General features: G+C 45.2%; 1 protein-coding gene across 1 annotated transcript; it reads right to left on the bottom strand.

The window, feature by feature from the left end:
* Positions 1-6,352: 6,352 nt before the first annotated feature.
* LOC119462623 (uncharacterized) lies at positions 6,353-9,094 on the bottom strand. Its single transcript, XM_037723953.2, has 2 exons — positions 8,934-9,094; positions 6,353-6,608 (listed from the first exon to the last, which is right to left on the bottom strand). The coding sequence occupies exons 1-2, from the start codon at positions 9,085-9,087 to the stop codon at positions 6,433-6,435; spliced, it is 330 nt and encodes a 109-aa protein (XP_037579881.1). The 5' UTR covers positions 9,088-9,094; the 3' UTR covers positions 6,353-6,432.
* Between the last annotated feature and the right edge of the window lie 12,584 nt (positions 9,095-21,678).

Below are 21,678 nucleotides of genomic sequence, written 5' to 3'. Positions count from 1 at the left end.
GTTGCCCGTACACCAGCACTCCTATGCTTGTTTCCATGCCAAGTGATCAGATAGAAGATTTTCCAATTCCCGCTAGCAATCCAGAGACACTGCTGCTCTTTGTCGAGTGGAAACGAATACAGCCAAAGTAGTTCACAACACATACACCCACAGCTGATCCATGTTGCATGTTTGTACAGCCAAGAAAAATTTGGGCATACTATAGTTACTGCTACACCCAAGGGCTACACAGCGGTTCCTCAACGACTTTATGTGAACCGACATCGCGTAAACTTTTCGCACAACTAACATCTCCAAATGGTTTCGCAGCGAGTGATACACTGTGTATTCCTGTGGTTCATTGCCAAATGTTGTTAATTTTCTGTCCTTTCACCATGCAAGGTACACAGGCACTCACTTCAAGACGGCGACCCTCCACCTCGAAAACAGTCTCTCCTGAAAGACTAGCAGCGAGATTAAATGAAAGGAAAATACCACATCCATAACCAGACAGATGCTATGTGTTCCATACATTTAACCTCCTTCTGTCTTTAAGGAAGCGTGGTATATAATCAATAAATGTTTTTATCAAGTTTTTTTTTTGTTGAGAAATGTCTAATGTGCAGCATATGTACGGGCCCACGTACATGTTGGATGTTGGAAAAAGTGCTGCACCTTAGCTTGGTATATGTATATCAAGCACCAACGACACATCAGAAAATGTTGCCACACGTGGTGACTAATTTTGTTTTAGGAATTATATGAATGCCAGCAATCTAATGTATAAACTCCGTAGAGGCTCATTAGGAAGACATGACACGGTCACACGAAAACTGCTTTGGAGCACGCATTAGGAAGACATTTCATGCTCACAAGAAAAACACTCATCAAGTATGCATCAGAACGACGGTGGCCAATATGTTTTAGAATGGCATTAGGAATACATCAGAGTATTTCCGAAGAAACACATCAGAGACTCCTTTGGCCTTAATGCCAAAGTCATCAGATCTTCATGTGAAACTCATCTCATATTTTCTTGAAGGACTACTACAGCGCAATGCACCCATGCACACTTAAACAATAAAAAAATCGCGCCAGTGTACGCGGCGACTGCGGAATTGGTGCCGTCTTGACACGTAGCGCACATGTCCTGCTCGCTTTAGCAGTTGACAGTACTTACCCACGGCCAAGATTTTGGCTGGTGCCGGTGGCTTATCTGCGTCCCACTTGATTTCAATGAAGTCGCTCTCGAGCCGCTTCAATGCGCCGCACGGGTCCCGCATAAGTTCCAGCCCTATGCTCGCGTCAACAACTGTAGTTATAGGGTAAATGTCCCACTTTTCCTCGTCTTTCCATAAAACCAGAATGTGTTTCATGTTTAAGCTGTGGAACGGTGACTGCGGCTGTGGCCATAGAATAAAGAACCAACTTTCTGTGGCAACTGACAAACACGCACTGAAATTAAAAATGGCACTTACGACACACACCAATCGGATTGGATTGAATCGGATTGAATCTAACGTGAACCACTTATGCTAAATATGGCCAAACCACAATAACGTTTCTGCATTTTTTGTTCAAATTGCGATACTATTCATAAAACAACGCTTAAAAGAACCATTAATTATAGATATACTATTATATTGAGAATAAAGTATAGGAAGCTGTCGAAATTAAAAATTGTTTCTCAAATATTTATGGGTAAGCTTGGCGCTGACTTGGCTAATACGCTAGGCGTCGCCGTAAGCCAGGTTACAGCGATGCCGTGCCAGGCCTACTCTCGGTCAGCGGTGTTTGGTTGTGTATTGGCGTTTTTCACCTCCAGAAATGCCGCACAGAAAAAGATATAAGAAATATCTCTATGACAGTACTTGTGAGGTCCCAGTACGAACGAAATGCAGCAGGAAAGCTTTCGGACTATGAAAACGGTGCTGGCAATAGTACGTCCGCCTCTGACAGCGACGAGGACTCGCTAGGTGCCCACGAACAGCGTTCACAAAAATACATGCTGCGATCGAAGTTCGTCGCTACCAAGCAGCCCACTTGCTGATTCCAACTGTGACGATGAAAGCTTCAGTGACATCGGTGAAAATTCTTTTGTGTGTTTGAACTACGGGAACATAAATGCTGCCGACAGGCTCCGGTACGACTCCTCGTCGTCAGATGACGAAGAAAGCAACCAGGGAACTGAGGAAGCTGAACAGACGAGAAACGAGCTGGTTAGTATGGTATTATTTTCGTTATACTTACAATACGGTCTTTCACAGTGCGGTATGCCGTCATATACGGAGAAGCTTCTATTTTTTAATATTAGGCAAATATAAAACACGTTGACCTTGATTCAACCATTTCAGTTTCCAGGTTCGTAGCGTGTACATTAAAGACAATTTTTGCAGGTATATCGATAATAAAAAGTTGCCCTTGTCAACTTTTAAATTGCTGATCCTAGATCAGTAGTTAAAGCCCTTTCTCGATATAGTTAGCTGCACAATTACATTTTGAGACAAGCTTGTGCACTCCACCGAGGTAACCATCCTGTGTTCGATTTCCTGCGTTGACTTTTTAACTTTTGCAAAGCTTTCATTTCACGAAACGTTTGCGAATTCCCTTTCCAGCAGCACTAATATGCTTTGCTGTGAATGAGAAATTTTACCTCTCTAACTCTTGTAGAGGGCCTGTGTCAATATGGGGAGTCCATACAGCATTTGTGTAGTAACATTTTGTTATTTTATTACCTCTATCGTATGAGAACATTGCAACATGAACGTGGTTGGATCACAATTGCACTGGGCGTATATATCTGTTTCTTGACAGCTTCAGTAGACTGTTGACTCTTTGTACTGCTGTCAGCTATGTACGGTTGAAACTGATAAGTGCAGCAATGTTTAAAGTGCTTATATTGAAAGAGGAAGTTCTGCAAGCACTTCGTTTCTCAAAGAAAAGTTTGGTTTCAACTTGAACGATCCCCATAATTCTAGCTAAAAAATAACAGGAATTTTTAGTGGTTTAGTTGATCGTTTATAGACAATTTGCCGTGGCATCATACCAGCTGTCATGTTAAGATGTCCCTAGAGCATGGTAGACCTGCAACATTATTTAGTGTCATTTATGTGCGAAGATGTAGTGAAAGCTGTCAAAAATGTGCTATAATGTTGATCATGATATTGGATGCCTAGCAATCTGCTACACATTTGCCCAGTCATCACTATTGCTAGTGTTGCCATTATTTGTACAATTATTGAAATGCTAGCTGGGGATGTTAACTTGCTGCTCATGTACTTTCTCTTTGCCCAGAATGTCCCGTTGTACCCTGAATCAAAGCTTTCACGGGGTCAGTCTCAGGTGATGGTGATGGCCCACAGCCTGCGGCACCATTCATCAAAGGAAGCCACAGAAAGCCTCCTGAAGGTCATTGATGCCCATATGCCTCAAGGTGCTGCACTCCCCAAAACAAAGCACCTATCTTTTAAAAATTTCTCGTCGGCACTTGAATGTCAACGCAGCACACATATTTATAGCACTGACTGTGGTGAATACCTTGCACAACTGCCTTGTGATAGTGTTAATGTAACGTGTCCTCAATGTACCTCAGTGCACAGTATCTCTGCGCTTCTAGACCTAGGTTCCTTTTTTCTTACTCTGAACTTTGATGCCCAAGTCAAAGACATACTCTTAAGCGGCAAGTTATTACAGAACCGAAGGGGTGCATCCTATGATGTCAAAGACATCACTGAGAGCACGGCCTATAACGCTCTGCCAATAACGAACAAGGAGATCTCATTAACATGGAACGCAGATGGTGTGCCATTGTTCCAGTCATCTGGACATTGTGTGTGGCCCCTGCTGTTGCAGGTCAATGACCTCCCCTTTAAAGAAAGGGTAAACAAGCTTTTGCTTTTTGGCTTGTGGTTTGGAAACGGGAAGCCACACATGAACCCCTTTCTGAAGCCATTTGTAGAAACTATTAACTGCCTCTCGTCTGAGGGCATCTCCTGGTCAAGCAAATCTGGTGTGACAGAAACATGTCGTGTTTATCCAGGTCCTTGCACTATTGACACTGGTGCTCACTGCATGGTCATGAATATGACGCAGTTAGCGACGGGTCTCATGGCTGTGCGTGGTGCGAGCAAAATGTCGAAGTTGTCCAACGAGGACGACGCCATGCTCGCATTTACACAGTTCAAGAGCCTGAGCCAAAGCAGTGGACGCCAAAGAGCTTTGCTAGGCATGTTGATAAGGCACACAGGAGCGGGGAACCGTCTTGTGGCATCAAAGGTGCAAACATGCTGTTTTTCATGGCATTCATACAGTTTCTAAGCTCATTTGTTGTCGATTATATGCATGTTGTCTGCAATAGATTTGTTCGCACGACGGCCTTTCTGTGGTTCAGCCACAAGAGGCAGAACGAATTTAGCCTTGGATCGCACCTGCAGTGAGAGGTTGAGCCAGTTGACTCCAGTGTGGGAGACAAGACTGCCGCGGTCACTCTTGGAAATGAAGTACTGGAAGGCATCTGAGTGGAGAGATTGGCTTCTTTTTTTCCCTCCAGTGGTACTGAAGGGTTTTTTACTTAGCAGATACTATAAAAACTGGATGAAGTTTGTTGCCATCATGCACTTTTTCTTGCACTCAACCATTCCTATGGATAAAATGAGGAAAGTTAGGCGGCTCATGGTGCAGTTTCTGAAAGGTTATGAAGAACTCTACGGCCAAGAGAGCATGACCTACAATGCTCATATCCTTGTCCATATGGTGGACCATGTGGATCAATGGGGGACACTGTGGGGCTTCTCTGCCTTTCGAGTCCATGAATGGGAGGCTGGTCAGTCTCGTAAATGGCACCAGGTATGCCCATAAGCAGATTGTTGAGAAGTTCGCTTTATTAACAGCCCTTCAACAAGTTGTGCCTATGAGTAGTGGATGGAAGAGTGAGGACATTCAATCTTTTGTCAAGTCCCTACTTAAGGGTTACAACCTTAGAAATAGTTGTGTGCAAAAGGGTGCTGTGGCATTGTATGGAAAGGAAATCGCACAAGGAGGCCTTATGACCTACAAGAAGGCAACAATTGGTCCATTTACATACTGTGTGAACTCAATGGACAAGTCGCGAAGAAAGAATTCTTATGTTGTCACAAGTGCTGGTTTGTTTAGTCAGGTAATGAATATTATCTCAAGTACTGATGTAAATTCTTGTTTTGAAGTGCATTTCAAAATCAAAAAATCTGCGTGTTGTGAACACTTTTCTTTTTTGCATAATTGGTTGCCATTCTGTCCATTTCGTGACTGTTTGTGAAACTGTGTGCCTCGTAAAAACGTTCGCAGTAACAGCAGCCACTGGGCGCAATTTGGGAGTGTTTTACAAATAAGCACTTAGGTCTTTCTGATGCAATTTGCCCTTAGAAGCCTCACCACTTAGGCATTTGGCCCTGTTATCGCGCAATCGATTGCAGTTTCGACTAATAGAACGGCTTCTCACCAGCCTTCTACCACGATTACGTAGCGTGTCACGAAGGGAGTGCCAAAACAACTAGGTGCAGTAGCACTGTCTTATGTTGATCACGTTTCACTGCGAAGTCTAGTCACCACTGTGCAGTATGCAGTTCTGTTCCCCTCGATACGGTTATTGATTTAGTGGCGCTATCGTTTTCCAGACAGTGACTAAAGTGCTTTGCGAAGACCGAGAGCGAATGTCGACTGTTTTCCCGATCTACGCGAAAGACAACAAGGTCGAGATTACGTGAGGCAGCACGAGCTATTTAATAAAATTTTTTTGCAGAAGCGTACCTACGACGTCACCAAAAATAGTGTGTCAGAAATGAGAGCGCCTGTGGCAGGTAGCATAATTCTTATCATTTGAGTACGAGAAATGCACATTTCCTTGATAACGCATTTGTACGCTGTGAACGGTGGTTTGTGTGTTGCACCTAATTAGGCGTATATTTTCAATAAGCTCGCTGTTCTGGCAGCTCGTAATGGTGAGGCGCATTGGGCATTTGGCCCTGGTTATCGCGTCCTATCCATATTTTGTTTGTCGATGGAAACGAAAGATGAGCGTAGTTTCGACTTAATAATCCCGCCGCTAAAAAGCGTTTCGCCGTGTACGGCTTCTGCAAACCGCACTCAAGCCTCACACCGCAGGTTAATATGTCTGCCAATCTCTGCCGATAAAAATGCAACGGGAGCGCAAAGAACACACAACGGCAACGTAGACAAAGCGTCGACGGAGCGCCACCATTTTCACGAAGGGAGTGCGCAAACAAACTAGGTGCAGTAGCACCGCCTCGTCGGTCTTGTCATGTCTAGCAGGATAATGTGAGCGCAAAAAATAAGTATCCCTCTTTATTCACGGAAGCACGTTCCCATCACTGCGAAGTCTAGTCACCACTGTGCAGAAAATTAAATGAAGCACATGCAGTTGAAAGCTGTGAAGACTGCACGCACGGAATGCGTTGTCTAAATGGGAGCTGGAGGCTTCTGCGAGTGCGCGACCAGGACATCACAATCGAGGCTGATGCCGCTGGAGTTTGAGTTGGACGCCTCATGTAGTGCAGTTCTCCAAGTGTTCCAAAAAGGTGCACGTTTTTCCTCCGGCACCCTGGCGTCCAGCTTGAAGAACGGCACGTATGCATCTGCGTGAAAAACACCTCTATGTAGTGTACGTACTACTTGACGACGTACTCTATTGTAGGACACGTGTAGTATTTGCAGTTACATTATTCTTATCCTGCGGAAGACGAATGCAGTGTGTGAGACCCCTGGCATCAACCTAAATGAGGGACCAGTAATAAATGAAATATCCCGTGAACACAACTCAAAAATCACAGTTTAAGGGATAATTATGTACATTGATTGCGGCTATTTAAGCACTAAGTGTTACAATAAGGTTTGCTCAGACAAAAGCTACGGATGTCATAGAGTTTCACACAGTAACTACTAGGGACAATTCTCTGGCGCTGCGATCGTTCAGCCGCCAAGGCAATTATGGGTAGCGAATGAATTTGTCTGGTCTTCGTGCTTGCTGATTCAGACGACGGCATGGATGCCGTCGTACACAATTATATGTGTACACGTGAAAAAACGTATTAAGGAAACCCTACTGCTTCGTATGCAAACATTACCCAAACAATACATGAAAATTATGTATTGTCTGGCTACTTCATTTATAAAAGCCACACGATCAACGTATTGGATATAGCAAAAGTAATTAATTACAAAGTGGTTATTTGCCTAATTACTCAATTATTGAGTTAATATGAGTAATGCAAATCAAGAGTACAATTATTTGTAATTATTTATTCGATTAATTATTTAATGATCATATGTTTATTAATTTAGTTATCTCAAAATTGAATAATTCAAATTATTTCAATAAATAGGTAATTAATTAGACGCATTCAGCTCTTTATATTGCGGTGACAACCGCTGTGTATAATTGAAACTGGAATACCTCAGGGAAAATCAAGCCCTTATGTTAAACAAAGAGACATTTGAGCTACATAATTCACAAACAGCACGACTGACAACAGAAAGAATCAACGATGCATCGACGAATGTTGGCGGCGGCGCTGTGGTCGCATGGGCTGGCATCCAAGTGCCGGACCTTTGCCGCCTCACGGCAATGCATGTCACGTGCCGCTCCTGAACTCACTAACCCCTTCTCGTAAACTTCAGTTGCGGAATATTAATATTAGGTACGCTTGTTGTAATTATGCTCTTTCACTCCATATCTCAAAATATTCATTCCCGCCGGTGTTGTCGATTGTTTGGATGTGAAATGCTTCACCCAATCCTCAGCTTGCTTGTGTGACATTTGTAAATACGACAGCATTAGTAAATTCGGTACGTAGAGTTCAACCGCTGAAGCTCCGTGAACTGTGCTCCTCCAGCATTCGCATTCAAGACTGTAGTTGTGGCTTCTGATTAAAAATAACTCCGGATGGGATTATGAGAATGGTTGCTTGCTGGACTAGTTGGTTTATTGGAACTTATGTAACAGACCGAAAAATTTACGAAGGGACGACGTATTTTTTGCTTTTTTCCTTTCCTGCTGGCGCATCGTATGTCAGTAGATAAACAGTTGGAAGTCAGCGCTCTTTTCAGTCTGTCTCTATCGTCGTCCCTTCCTTATTTTTTTTTTTTCGCGCTGTTGCATGAGTTGGATTATGAGAGCTGTCCGAGTTACGAAGGTATCAGACAGATAGTTACAGGCGTTCGCTCAAGCGTGATAATATCGCTAAGGCACTACGGCAATTTCTAAATGAAGACAATTTCGAAGTTTGCATTTAAATACAAAACTAGGATATAGGGCAAGGTGCTAAAAGATCCAATAGCTTTATACTTAAGAAGAGACTCTTACCAACAAGAACTTCATTCCGTCACCAAGTGCGACGGCTCTCAATTCCATAATTGGGCATGCTCGCTGATGATTGCGCTAACGCACCACCCCCTTTCATATTCACTGCCACAAGGCAAAAATGCGACGTAAACCACCGCGGCTACACAAAAGGTTTATGTGCTTGTCGGGTCATTACCGTTACTTTAGAGCGCGCACTTCAAGCTTCTTCCATCTTTTATTTAATAGAACCAGTTGGCAGCTCCGCGTTCGTGGTTGCATTTTGTTGAGCTTTAGATTTTTGGCTGCCAATTGTTCTTTGTTCATGTCAAACACCCACATTGAAACTTTGTTGCTCGGCCCTCTTTCCCTGCTAAGTCCTAGCACGACCCTATATAGGGTTACGATTACCCCACTAATAATTGATTTGTTTCAATTTACTTTCATTCAAGGAAGTGTGCCAGATTTGTCGATTTTGTGAGGTTTAAAGAAAGTTACTTGCTTCGAACAATTTATTCGGCTGAGTATGTCAACTTTAGAAGCGCTGGAAATATTTTGAATGGCAGGAAGCCTGCGTGTAATGGGCTAATGAGATTTCTACATTCACCAATCTCGCGCTCACCGAGGCAGATGTCAGCGGTGGGGAACGTCCACGTGCTGGAGTAAGTCCGGCACGTGACCAATTCCAGGCCTGCCGCCGTGACGGCGCTTTTCTCCAGGGCAGCAAGCTTCTCTTCGTCCACCGGTTCGTCGAAGCAGTAGCGCTCCGCGAACATCGAGCTCAGGTCCTGTTTCCACGGGAGTAAGACAGTACGGTGATCGCGATTGCAGAAGGCTCTGTTATACGTGCTTGTCGAAAGCTCGCACTCCTTCAATGCAATTCATTAGGTTTTTCGTGCTGTTCCTGGCTATATAGGGTACATACGTAGGCAGATTTTAAAGCTTCACGTCACAATCTGTCCAGCCAGTATTCACTGAAAATATTCAAGATTTCGGTCCGTTGTGTAATGTTTATTGTCCTAACAAACAAGAACCGCATAACAGTCAGCAACCATGTTTGCTGTTATTAGGTAATAACCCTGTATCTGAAAACCGCTCTTACATCATGACCAGTGATGTAAGAGAAATAGGCTAGCACAATGCGTAGCATTTTAAATAGCCCGCTGAAAATGTTTTACGACAATTTCAGTTTGGAGCAGTGATTATTATTATTATTGTCAGTCGCCAGGGCCAAGAGGGCAGCCAAAGCCAGAGGGTTCCTGGACTAAGGAACCTTCCCACCTCAGGGTGATACCGGGCCTCGCTCGGGACACTGTTTCAATAATAAACGTTTCTCTCTCTCTCTCTCTCAGTCGCGCGCTTTACTATAAGAGCACAAATGGCATATTTTACGGTTTGCTAAAACTGATGTAGATACCTATATCAGTTTCTTTATGACTTGTATTGAGTATACGTCGTGTGCATATTTGGTATAGGTTGTTATGATCGTGTTAAGTTACGTGCTTCTGTGGTTAAACATTGGGAGTTTGCATTGCTGTACTTGTTACGTTTTGAGGGATCGTGCACAATTAGTTGACTGCTACACATATGCTTTCAATGACTATTCAAGATTTCAGGCAATGAACTAATTTCTTTGGTAGAATATTTAGCTTGGTCATGTTCCTAACACTTTTCATTCCTCTTCTTGAAGGCTGTTGAAAAAATGAATACATGGCGTTCCTTCCATATTAAGGCTTTGCTTCTTCAATTTACAGGTTACTCTTTTCTGCACATTGCTCATTTATCTCTGCTGTACGGTGTCTAGAAGGGGGGAGGTGAGAGCAACGGTGGCGGCGAAGTGTTGCAAGCAATCATGACAGCAGCGGCGGCGCTGCAGTCGACAGCAAGATCGCTCCCCGGGCGCGGAAACACGGCGGTTAGTGCCGCGCGTTTCGAAGCGGGCGTTTCTGTTCGCAATTAGCGGTCGCATATTTTACATAACTAGCGTTTAAGCTAATGCATATCGTGCCTTGTTAGTAGAGGAGACAATAAATGAATAGCAGCTATCCTCTGATGAGCGGTTAAGTGTTAAAATGCATTAGATTCGGGCACGTCACGGCCGGCACAAATATTTTTCGCTCGTCTCGGTCGGACGCGTTCTACGTGCTTTCCCGAATCGTCGGGAGTGAAAAAAAGAATGATTTCAGCTAATGCGAAGAAGATTATGCTAGTAGTGTGGGTAAAAAAAGCTGCACCGATTTCTAGGCTCGCAGTGAAGAGCTCCTTAGGTCATATTACTGCGACGCATTGCATCCTGCTCGTCAAATTGGTTATTACCAATATATGAAGCTTTAGAGATCATTCCACATAGCAGTTAAGTAAACAAACTTATTTTAGTCGCTGATGAACTAGAATGGCGGGGACATGAAGAATACTCAAAAGGACGACATACAGCACTTCATTATATGATCCATTATACAGGGTGTCCGCACTATGATGCAACAAGATTTAAAAATATGCAAATGCCCCGTAGCTGTACAGAACCAAGGCAATGTTGTTTGCCGTCGCTTGTAGATACTCAGATTATTTTTGCATTCCGCCTAATTACGTAGTCTTCAGTAATTAATCAACTTCTCAAATATTATAATTAGATGAAAAGTGTCAATGTGAAAATTGTAGAGCAACTTGAAAAACTACGGATACAGCTTTCTGTAGCTCAATACGTGCTACATAAAAGTGTTTTTCCAAGCGTGAAAGAAGCCCACGAATACACGCAAAATTGCCGCGCGACTGGCCGCTCGAGGCACTTCGCTGGATTCTTGTATTCGCTGGCTTCTTTCACGCTCGGAAAAACACTTTTATGTAGCACGTATTGAGCAAAAGCAAGTTGTATCGGTAGTTTATTAAGTTGTTCTACAATTTTCACATTGACACTTTTCATCTTATTGTAATATTCGAGAAGTTGATTAATTAAGGCTAATTATGTAGTTAAGCGGGATGCAAAAAATAGTCGTAGTATCTACAAGCGACGGCAAACAACATTGCCTTGGTTCTGTCCTGCTACGGGGCATTATGATATTTTTAAATCTTGTTGCATGATAGTTGGGACACCCTGTAGATGATTCAACTGGGGTTCGAAGTGCAGCTTGCAGATCTTCCAAGTCCTGTTTAAGGCCTTATATGCACGGGGCCCGGGCCGCTGCCACGCTTCAAGTGCCTCATCGTCATCAGGCACCGAGAAAAGGGATATTTTTCTTTTCTTCTGCTTTTCTAGCAGAAACATAGCCTGTTCTGCAGCCCGGCGCAAAACAGTGCGTCTGTCGTTTCATGCGACTTGCCATGGCTTCTTACGGCATGGCAACGTGTGAAACTATTGTAGGAAACCACAAGGAGGTACAACTGCACAGCATGAATGCAAACAGAAATGAGCCGTGGAGCTAAAAGAACCGAACAGAAGCATGCAAACCGAGCGCACTCGCTAGCTCCGGCAGCAGCCAAACTACAGCGGAGGCATCTTAGTGTCGACGCGCGCGCCGCCACTCGGCATCATGAATCACTGCAACACGCATCGCGCTCTCCGACGGCTGCGTTGCTCCCACCTCCCCCTTCTAGCCACCGTATCTGCTGCTTCATCTGTTCATCGTCCATCTTCTTTCATCCCACAGATACTGGCATCATGTAAAGTAGATACCAGTCAAAATGCCAATACATATTGGTATAGTACACTTCCATTCACGTCCGCATTGATAATAGATTTTGTGGGGTAGACACACTCTGTTTGATTAATACTGATGCAAAGGCGTCGAGGCGCTTTTTGGACTATTTTATTTCTTCAAGTTAGCAAGACATCATGTGATAAAACAAGTCTAAGCTTTTAATTTTCATAGGTTGCTATTGTGTAGCGTATTTAGGAAATGAAAATCACAAGCCCTGTTTGAACTACCTGTAGCACTAATTATATGCATTCATTTACAAAACCCTAACGTTGTTTAGTAATTGTACATTCAAAATATCTAGTTCTTCCGCATAACTCTGTGCTGGTACTTTTCCGCATCACTCTGTGCTGGTACTTTCGACACGCCATTTGCGAAAGCAACTTTACTGTTAGAGTGTTGCTCCGTCTGGGCGAGCTTCTTATTTTCCTAACACGCCTTCCCTAGTACTATAACAAATAACGTTATATATACGAAGATGATTAGCTGTTTATCGTGGGTCATACGATTATCCCATAAAATATTATATTTCTTGTATATATGTGTGCTTGTGACTCAAGCAAACATGAAATATTCATAATTACTCATTAGCGCCTTCGGGGCTTCCCTTATCCTGCAGCGATAATCGTCATCTATGTTGCGCGGCTTTCTTTTATTGAACGCTGCGCACCTGGTAATTCCAGGTGACGAATGGCATGCGCGTTATGAAGTTGACACTGTATTCTTGTCAGGAAAGTAGCCAGCGCACAGTATGAAGAAAGGAAACGGAAGCAAGGCAGGTGACTACTTTTGTTGTGGCACAAGCCCCACAGGGCGCTAGCTTTGTGCGAGTGTACAGTGATATTGCAAAAAAATGCAAAGTAGATAATGGGACTGGCTGTTTTCGGTAGATGTGGGTCTATTAGGCTTTGCGATGGTTTTACTACTTTTTTGCCACTTAAGCTTGGAGCAGTGTAATTTTCTGCAGCTCCTACAAATAAGCAAAAAAAATAACCCAGTTCCACGCTTGTGAAATGTGATGAAACAGCGAAACTGTGCAAGCGTCGGTGGATAGCGTAGTGGGTATGACGCTCGCCTTCGGACCGTGAGTACCTGGGATGAAATCCCCGCCTCGCCAAGAAAGTTTATATTGTTATTTTTCTTTCTCTCTCTTTCTTCCCTCTCTATTTCTTTCACGACCTCTCTCTCTCTCTCTCTCGCTCTCATTTTCTCTTTCTGTCGCCCATACCAAGTTGTGTTGCAATCATCTGTACAATGCAACCATATGGTTCCCATAAATGCACGTTCTGCAAGGGAGGGTATATGGCGCAGGGGTTATGACGCTCGCCTTCGGACTCGCGTTGGAATGCCGCCTTGCCAAGAAACTTCATTTTGTTTTCTCTCTGTCTGTCTGTCTGTCTGTCTGTCTGTCTGTCTGTCTCCTTTCTTTCTCTCTCTGCACCTTCTCTCTTATGCTCTGCTTTCATTACTGATCAACGCTTGGCACGGTTCAACCTCGGCCTTAAACAGATCCGCTGTTAAAATTATAGAGTAGAGATGGGCAAAACGGCTCACTTCAGTGAGCGGCTCGGAACGGCTTAGCTCACTGAAATGAACCGGCTCATTTGAATGGCTCACCGGTTCACTTAAACGTGTAACCTGTGTTATGCATATTCTATAGTTATGCGGCTTTGAAAAAAACGATATATGCATAATTTAATAACCGGGTTACTTGTATTTTCGCTATGTTTAGAGAAGATTTTTACATATATTAAAAGCGTGAATTTTTAGTTGTAATGAAGCTTTCTTTTCTGATATTGGGGATAAAATGCTTATGGTACTGTGACAGGCAGGATGCGACGTACTGTTTTCAGAAAAAAAATATGTAACTTCGTCGTCATTACAGCGCGCGCGATACTGGCGATCATGCCATCATACACCAGGACAAAAAAAGAAATGAAGTTCTATTACAACACAACAGATCATTGGCCTCGTTTTATTGACGTGCTAATGATACACGCTCAGAAAATGCACTGAAGTGGATGTCATGGGCGACATTTTAAGGACTACACTAATTAGCACAAATGAAGACCAGGACGTAAACTGTACGTTCACCTCTTGTCGTTAAAGGGCCCCTAAACCACCCAGAGGTCGAAATTTAGTTGTGGTGTTACAGTTGTTCACGAGTCTACAACGAAAACGTAGCCGCGATAATTTTTCGAAATGGTGCCGTAAAAGCGGAGTTACACGCGTATGATGACCGAAAAACGGCCCTCGCTCGTTTCGCTCTTTCCTTCGCTACTCTCTTCATCGGCTGGTCTCCCTTCCTCACCGAGCGCTTCTCGAAAGGTCACGTGACATACGTCATCGCCAACGCGCTTCTCAAAATACTGCATACTTCCGGTCACGTCCCCGCTAGCGGCACATATACCGACGGCGAGCCCTCCGCCAGTGCCGTAGAACGTCTGCCGCGCGAGAGGTGTCCAATGTAGTAGCAGGTCGGCCAGCGTCCCAATCGCTGCATCATCAATGGCCCAATCGACGACCGCGAACCTGCGCTCCTCCGCCACCGGCAACGAAAACATCAGCTGCAGCCGGGAGACGACGGGCTCGGCGGTGCTCGCATCGCAGCCGACGGCGCCGCTAATAGCGTATTTTTCTTCTTTGTGTACAAGTATTGCGAAGAGCGATAACAACGATAAGAAAATATTGCAGCTTGTGAGCGTCCGTATTTCATTTCAAAGCGCCGTCCGTTTTAGCTTTGAAGGGAACCAGAAAAGGCCTAGCGACGATATCGGCGCCGTCGAGCGATCAGTGGCGGTGAATCTGCCGCACAAATGTATCCCGGTCTCATCCCCTCTACGCACGGCAAGGAAATCTTTTCTTTTTTTTTTTTTTTTTGTCTTGTGGCACTCCCGCAGTGCGTAGCGCTGCAGCGTTTGGCATCGTTGATCGTGACGGCATTCTGAACTAGATGCGCGTTGACTTGAAATGTTCAAAAAATATCTGAGATGGTTCAAGGGCCCTTTAAAGACACGGAAGACCATCTTCGAAGTGTTATTGGACCAGTGCACGATGTGCGATCGGTGAGAGTCGTGCGACATCGTTCGAACAGCAGCAGGCAACGAACGGTACCATCCTTCGCCAATTAAGACTTCTTTATTCTCCCCTCGGTGGCATCGGGTGCCACACCATAAGACGCACAAAAAACCAAGGAGACTGCTGCGTACACCACACACCGCGAGCGAGTACCAGTAGCGCGAGTCGGCCCATACCGGCCACCATTAGTCGGTCTGAAATCGAAAAAATGTCGCAGTTTCACTTCGAAAGGCGAAAGCATCAATTGCGATAGCAAATGAGTAGAGAGCTATTTGGAGTAAGGATAGTAGTTTTATGAGCTGTATAAACTTGGACATGCAGCAGCACCAGCAACGCGCAGAACTGTTGTCGACGCCATCGGCGTTTTGCCTGCGTTCGCACCAAACGCGCGTGGCGTTTTTATATAAATACGCATTTGGTGACGCAGCTAAACGTCGCCTCCCCTCCCTGCCTCCCGTCCCCCCACGGCATTTCGCGCCACGGAAGAAGTCGCGTTTGCTCTCTATATATGGTGACTGTAACGGAGGAAAGAGACGCACCCTTCAGAGAGCACGGTGCAGAACGCGCGTTTGTTCTCCGACGTGCGTTCGCTCCCTGTGAAAGCGCGCGTCCCTCGCGCCCTTTCACTCGCACATACAGCGTCCGGAGCGATTTGGCGCTGAGCCGTGCTCCCTCAAGGGCTGCAGAAGATAGCGCCAACCTTTCCCTTTCCCTCAAGAACCACTTACCACCGGCGACGATTTCATCGCCGTTGACGTCATACGGAACCTCACGGCGACGGCGAAGACGACGGTGATGGCAACGACGACGGCGACGTCAACGGCAGAAATCGGCTATGAAGGGTCCATATAATTGCTATCGCAATAAAAAAAATTCAGTTTCACCCGAGAGGAAGCATAAATTGCGATAGGAAATTGCTATACGGAGTAAGGATAGTAGCTTTATCAGCTGTATAAACTTGGACATGCAGCAGCACAAGCAACGCGCACAACTGTTGTCGACACCGTCGGCGTTTTGCCAGCGTTCGCACCGAACGCACGGCCCATTGGTGACTGTTGCCGCTGCCTCTGGGGGCGGCTCGGAGGTTTTCGACGAGATCAGAACGGAACACTCGTCGATCAGCGTCGGAAGCCTTTACCACCTTCTCGCCTCGCAACGTTTTTATATGAATACGCGTTTGGTGCCGCAGCTAAACGTCGCCTCCCCTCCCTCCCGTCCCCCCACGGCATTTCGCGCCATGGAAGAAGTCGCGTTTGCTCTCTATATATGGTGATTGTAACGGAAGAAAGAGACGCAGCCCTTCAGAGAGCACGGCGCAGAACGCGCGTTTGTTCTCCGACGTGCGTTCGCTCCCTGTGAAAGCGCGCGTCCCTCGCTCCCTTTCACTCGCACTACAGCGTCCGGAGCGTGGCGACGATTTCATCGCCGTTGACGTCATACGAAACCTCACGGCGACGACGACGGCAACGACGGCGACGTCAACGGCAGAAATACGCTTTGGTGTGTTCATATAATTGCTATCGCAATAAAACATCGAAACCCAGCAGAAGACCCAGCTCTGACGGAACGGTTCGGCACGGCTCATTCAAGGAGAGAGAACCGGCTTCCTCACTCCGAAAGTACCGCCGCTAACTTACTGAACCACGGCTCCCTCGGTCTTCAAAAGAGCGGCCCACTCCTGAGCGCTCAGGAGCGAGCCGGTTCTTTTGAAGAGGGAGGGAGCCGAGGCGAAAAGAGCGGCTGGCTCCTGAGCGCTCAGGAGCGAGCCGGATCTTGTGAGCCGCTCTGTTGAAGAGCGAGGGAGCGGTGGTTCAGTAAGTGAGCGGCGGTTCTTTCGTTCTTCAGCCGAAGGCGAGGGGGTGAACGCGACTCTTGCGAGCAACGGCGGGAGGGCAGTTGCTTTCTCGTACCGCTAATAGATGGCGCGGAAGTCGCACCCAGCAAAAGACCCGGCGCTGACGGAACGCATCGACACGGCTCTCTGAACGCGAGAGAACCGGCTCCCTTTCTCCAAAAGAACCGCGGCTCATTTTTACTGAATGACCGCTCACTCGCTCTTTAAAAAGAGCCGCTGACAAGATCCGGCTCGCTCCTGAGCGACCCATCTCTATTATACAGACATCTTCGCGCATTACCACGAGAAGTTGCGCGTAACCAGGAGAAGTGCCTGCGAGCATCCACTGCGACATTCGTAGTAAATAGCTTGGTAACGGCTGCGAGCTGTTTTTCTACGCTAAAAATTATTTCCAAAACATGGTTTTTCTGTGCCAGCGATGCTTTTTTTGTCTCTCCAATAAAATGCATGTGCAGACAAGCATAAAAAATGGAATGATGATGATGATTGTTGGAGTTTAGTGGCGCAAGGGCCAGGTATGGCCAAAGAGCGCCATGACAGTATTAGTTCGCGCCAAGACGATGGTAATGGCTTGTTAGATGTAGATGAATAGGGAATTATATGAACATTAGATGTGGCATGGCTGTAAAGGGGCCTAAAATCAGTCGCTGTAAAGTGCGTAAAATCTATAAGTAATAAGATTATGGCAATGAGTGATTATGTGTACTATGGACATGAACAATGCATTGCGAAAGAATGATACGAGTTACAAAAATTAAAGATGCAAGAATTAGCCAGAAGCACAAGTGCCTAAACAGAGCCCTTGAAACACAAGGGCCTGGAGGCATGTGCAATTAAAAAAAAAAACTATCGCAGCAACATCCTCTAGAGAGAGGATGCACTACGAACTTATTGGGCTAACAACATGTAGCACAACATCTTTCAAGAAAGCAAGGACTGCGTTGGTGCTAAAAAGTGTTTCTTTACCGAGAAACATAGCGGGATGCAGAGGGACACAATAGCGATATGCGAGAGGAAAATGTTTCTTTCTTTCTCTTTCGGCTTCCCGACACTCCAAGAGGACGTGGAGGACGGTGAGCCTGTCGCCACATCTACCACATGTTGGAGGATCATTTCCATTCAATAGAAAATTGTGAGTACCATATGTGTGTCCTATTCTGAGACGACAGAATAGGACATCAGTTCGTCGTGTTTTAGTTGTACAGGGCCAGAAACCTAACTGTGGCTTAATCAAGTGGAGCTTATTAGTTGTTTCAGCGTCCCACAGACGCTGCCTCACAGTTTCCTTCGCAAAAAAGGCTTCAGATCTGTGGAGGAAATAGCAGCGGCAGGATTAATAGCTTGCGATGTAGTTGATGTGGCCAACTGGTCTGCTAGCACATTGCCCTCGATGCCTCTATGGCCAGGCACCCAGCATATTATTACATGTCTACGAGATTGGTAAATGTTACACAAGAGTGAGTAAAGCTCAATAAAAACAGGATTTTTATGCTTTTGTAAAGATGCTAACGCTTTTACGACTTAACGAGTCTCTGAATAATATTGCTTTTTCTAGTTTTAATTTCTTTATATGTTTCACCGCAGACAGTACTGCGTATGCTTCTGCTGTGAATATACTTGTTAGGGGGTTCAATACATCAGATTTAGAAAAAGAGGGGCCAACAGCCGCGTAAGATACGCCAGCATGGGACTTAGATGCGTCGGTGTAGAACGCCGAGCACGAGTACTTCAATTGAAGTTCGCGGAAATGCATTGTAATTTCGAGCTCAGAAGCGTACTTTGTGACCTCTACAAAGGATAAATCACAATCTATCACCTGCCACTCCCAGGGCGGTGACAGCTTGGCAGGAGGCATTAGGCGATGTTCTACAAGTGGGACATCCAACTCCTCGCTAAGTTCTCTTACACGCAGTGAGAAAGGCCGCCTCATAGAGGGTCGATTATAGAAAAGCGTTGCACACTTCAAATCATTTACGGTTACAGAACAAGGATGTTCTCGATTGGAGTGCACTTTGAGAAAATAGATGAAGCTGATGTATGTTCTCTGGAGATGGAGTGACCACTCATTGGATTCTACGTATAAGCTTTCAACGGGGCTTGTTCTGAATGCGCCAGTGGCCAGGCGGATACCTAGATGGTGGACAGGATCTAACATTTTTAGTGCGCTCGGGGCAGCAGAGTGATATACCACGGCACCATAATCCAATCGTGACCTAATGAGGCTCTTGTGAAGATTCATTAAACACTTCCTGTCACTGCCCCAGGATGTGTGAGATAAAATTTTCAGTAAGTTCATTGTTTTTAGGCATTTCGTCTTGAGGTGTTTTATGTGGTGGATGAAAGTAAGCTTAGAGTCAAGTATGATGCCTAAAAACTTGTGTTCTTTGTTCATAGGTATTTGTTGTCCATACATTTCGATGGTGGGATCTGCAACGAGACCTTTCTTCCTGGTGAAAAGAACACAAGAGCTTTTGTGGGGGTTTACTTTGAACCCGTTTTCGTCTGCCCACTTAGACACTTTGTTAAACCCCTGCTGTACCTGTCTCTCGCACACTGCAAGGTTACAGGACTTGAAGCCTATTTGTATATCGTCCACGTAGATGGAATAAAAAATAGCTGGTGGCAACGAAGCACGAAGCGTGTTCATTTTGACGATAAAGAGCGTGCAACTGAGCACGCCTCCCTGGGGTACACCAGTTTCCTGTACAAATGGACGCGACAGTGCATTGCCTATTTTAACCCGAAATGTGCGGTTGTGTAGGTAGCTTTCAATAATGTTAACATATTGCCGCGAATGCCAATTGCCGACAGATCGCGCAAGATTCCATAACGCCAGGTGTATCATACGCCTTTTCCATATCTAGAAACACGGATAAGGAATATTGTTTATGTATGAAGGCATCACGAATGTTTGCTTCGATGCGCACGAGATGGTCGGTTGTAGACCGTCCTTCTCTGAAGCCGTATTGATATGGATCAAGAATTTTGTTTGACTCAAGGAAGTGTAATAGGCGACGGTTTATCATTTTTTCAAAAAGTTTGAAAATACAACTTGTGAGGGCTATTGGGCGGTAACTTGTTACTAATGTGGGGTCTTTACCTTGTTTCAAAATTGGGACGACAAGGGATTCTTTCCATGCATAGGTAGGTACCCGGCAGCCCATATAGCATTAAAGAGTGCGAGTAGCGTTATTGAGTATCGCTGTGGATGTGTTTATAATATCGTACATGATCCTGTCAGGTCCAGGTGCAGAGCTCCGACATGTATTCAAGAAGGCTCTCAACTCGGCGATGTTAAAAGGCGTGTTATAGGGTTCGTTCTGTCTGCATTTACGAGGCGATGGGATTTACGGCGATGGTCTGCCTTGCGTTCTGCGATTTGTTTGTGCTTTAGGAAGGCCTCGGAATAATGATTTGAACTAGATATGCACTCGAAGTGTTCGCCAAGAGCGTCAGCTTGGTCTTCCAAGCTGTTCGCTTCGTCGTTCACTAGCGGCAAAGGATGGATTTCTTTTCCCTTTAACCTCTTTAGCCCGTGCCATACTTTTGCCTCTAGAGTGTATGAGTTTATACCAGAGAGAAACCTCTCCCAGCTTGCCCTCTTAGCCTGTCTTCGCGTCCTTCTTCCCTGGGATTTAACATGTTTAAACTCTATTAAATTTTCAGTCGTAGGACATTCACGTAGTTTCCCCCAAGCTTTATTTTGCCGCCTTCGTGCCTGTCTGCAGTCGTCATTACACCAGGGGACCCGTCTTTTGAATGAAGTACTCGTTTGAGGAATGAACTTCTCAGCGGCGTCAATGATAAAAGCAGCAAATATCATCAAGTAATAGACAGCGCCAGAATAACACAGGACCAACGACGAGTAACGAGACAGACACAGGGCGCACTAACAAATGAAGGTTTATTCACAAAAGCGCAGAATAAGTATACTGGCTGACATGAATAAACACAAAAAGGAAGCTGTCACATGTATCACATGGCCAAGCCTACTGCGCGCGAAATGGGGATCTAGTAAGGAATCTGATATCCTTATCCGAGAGTATGACGGAGGGCATGCTAACACAGGACTCATCCAGCTTTTTATTTCGAGGGCTTCAACAATCTCCTTGTTAGCCTGTCTGCTGATTTGAACATGATGCTGGTATTTTCCATTAAAGCAGCGCAGCCGCAGTCCCTACAATGAATGCCTAGATGTCCTGATATTGTCTTTGTTGTGTTGTACTTATGTTCTTTCAATCTCTCATTTAGGCACCTTCCCGTTTGGCCTATGTAAGACGCACCGCAATTCAAAGGAATTGAATATACCACGTTTTTCGCGCAGTGCACAGGCTTATCTCGATGATTCGTGGTACATACAGATGCCTTGCTTCCTTCATTAACCTCTCTGCACATTTTTGCGAGCTTTTCCGGTGCGGTAAAAAACAACTTTACTCCTGCCCTTTCCGCTACTTTCTCAGGTTATGCGAAATAGAATGTATGTAGGGAATGGCGGACACATTCTTCGTGCCTTGTTGTGCTCCCGCATGGTTGGCGTTATTGCCTTGCTTCTTGAGTCTGAGCACCTTTTCTGCAACGCAGAGAGCAATGTTCGCGGATACCCCGCTTCAGTTAGGCGACGTAGCACTTTTTTTTTCTGAGCACCTTTTCTGCAGTTGCAGAAAAGGTGCTCAGACTCAAGAAGCAAGGCAATAACGCCAACCATGCGGGAGCACAACAAGGCACGAAGAATGTGTCCGCCA

The sequence above is a fragment of the Dermacentor silvarum genome, chromosome 8 (genome assembly GCF_013339745.2).
Source record: "Dermacentor silvarum isolate Dsil-2018 chromosome 8, BIME_Dsil_1.4, whole genome shotgun sequence".
NCBI classification, from domain to species: domain Eukaryota; kingdom Metazoa; phylum Arthropoda; class Arachnida; order Ixodida; family Ixodidae; genus Dermacentor; species Dermacentor silvarum.
Note: the sequence above shows the minus strand (reverse complement) of the source record. Positions and strands in the feature narration are given on the sequence as shown.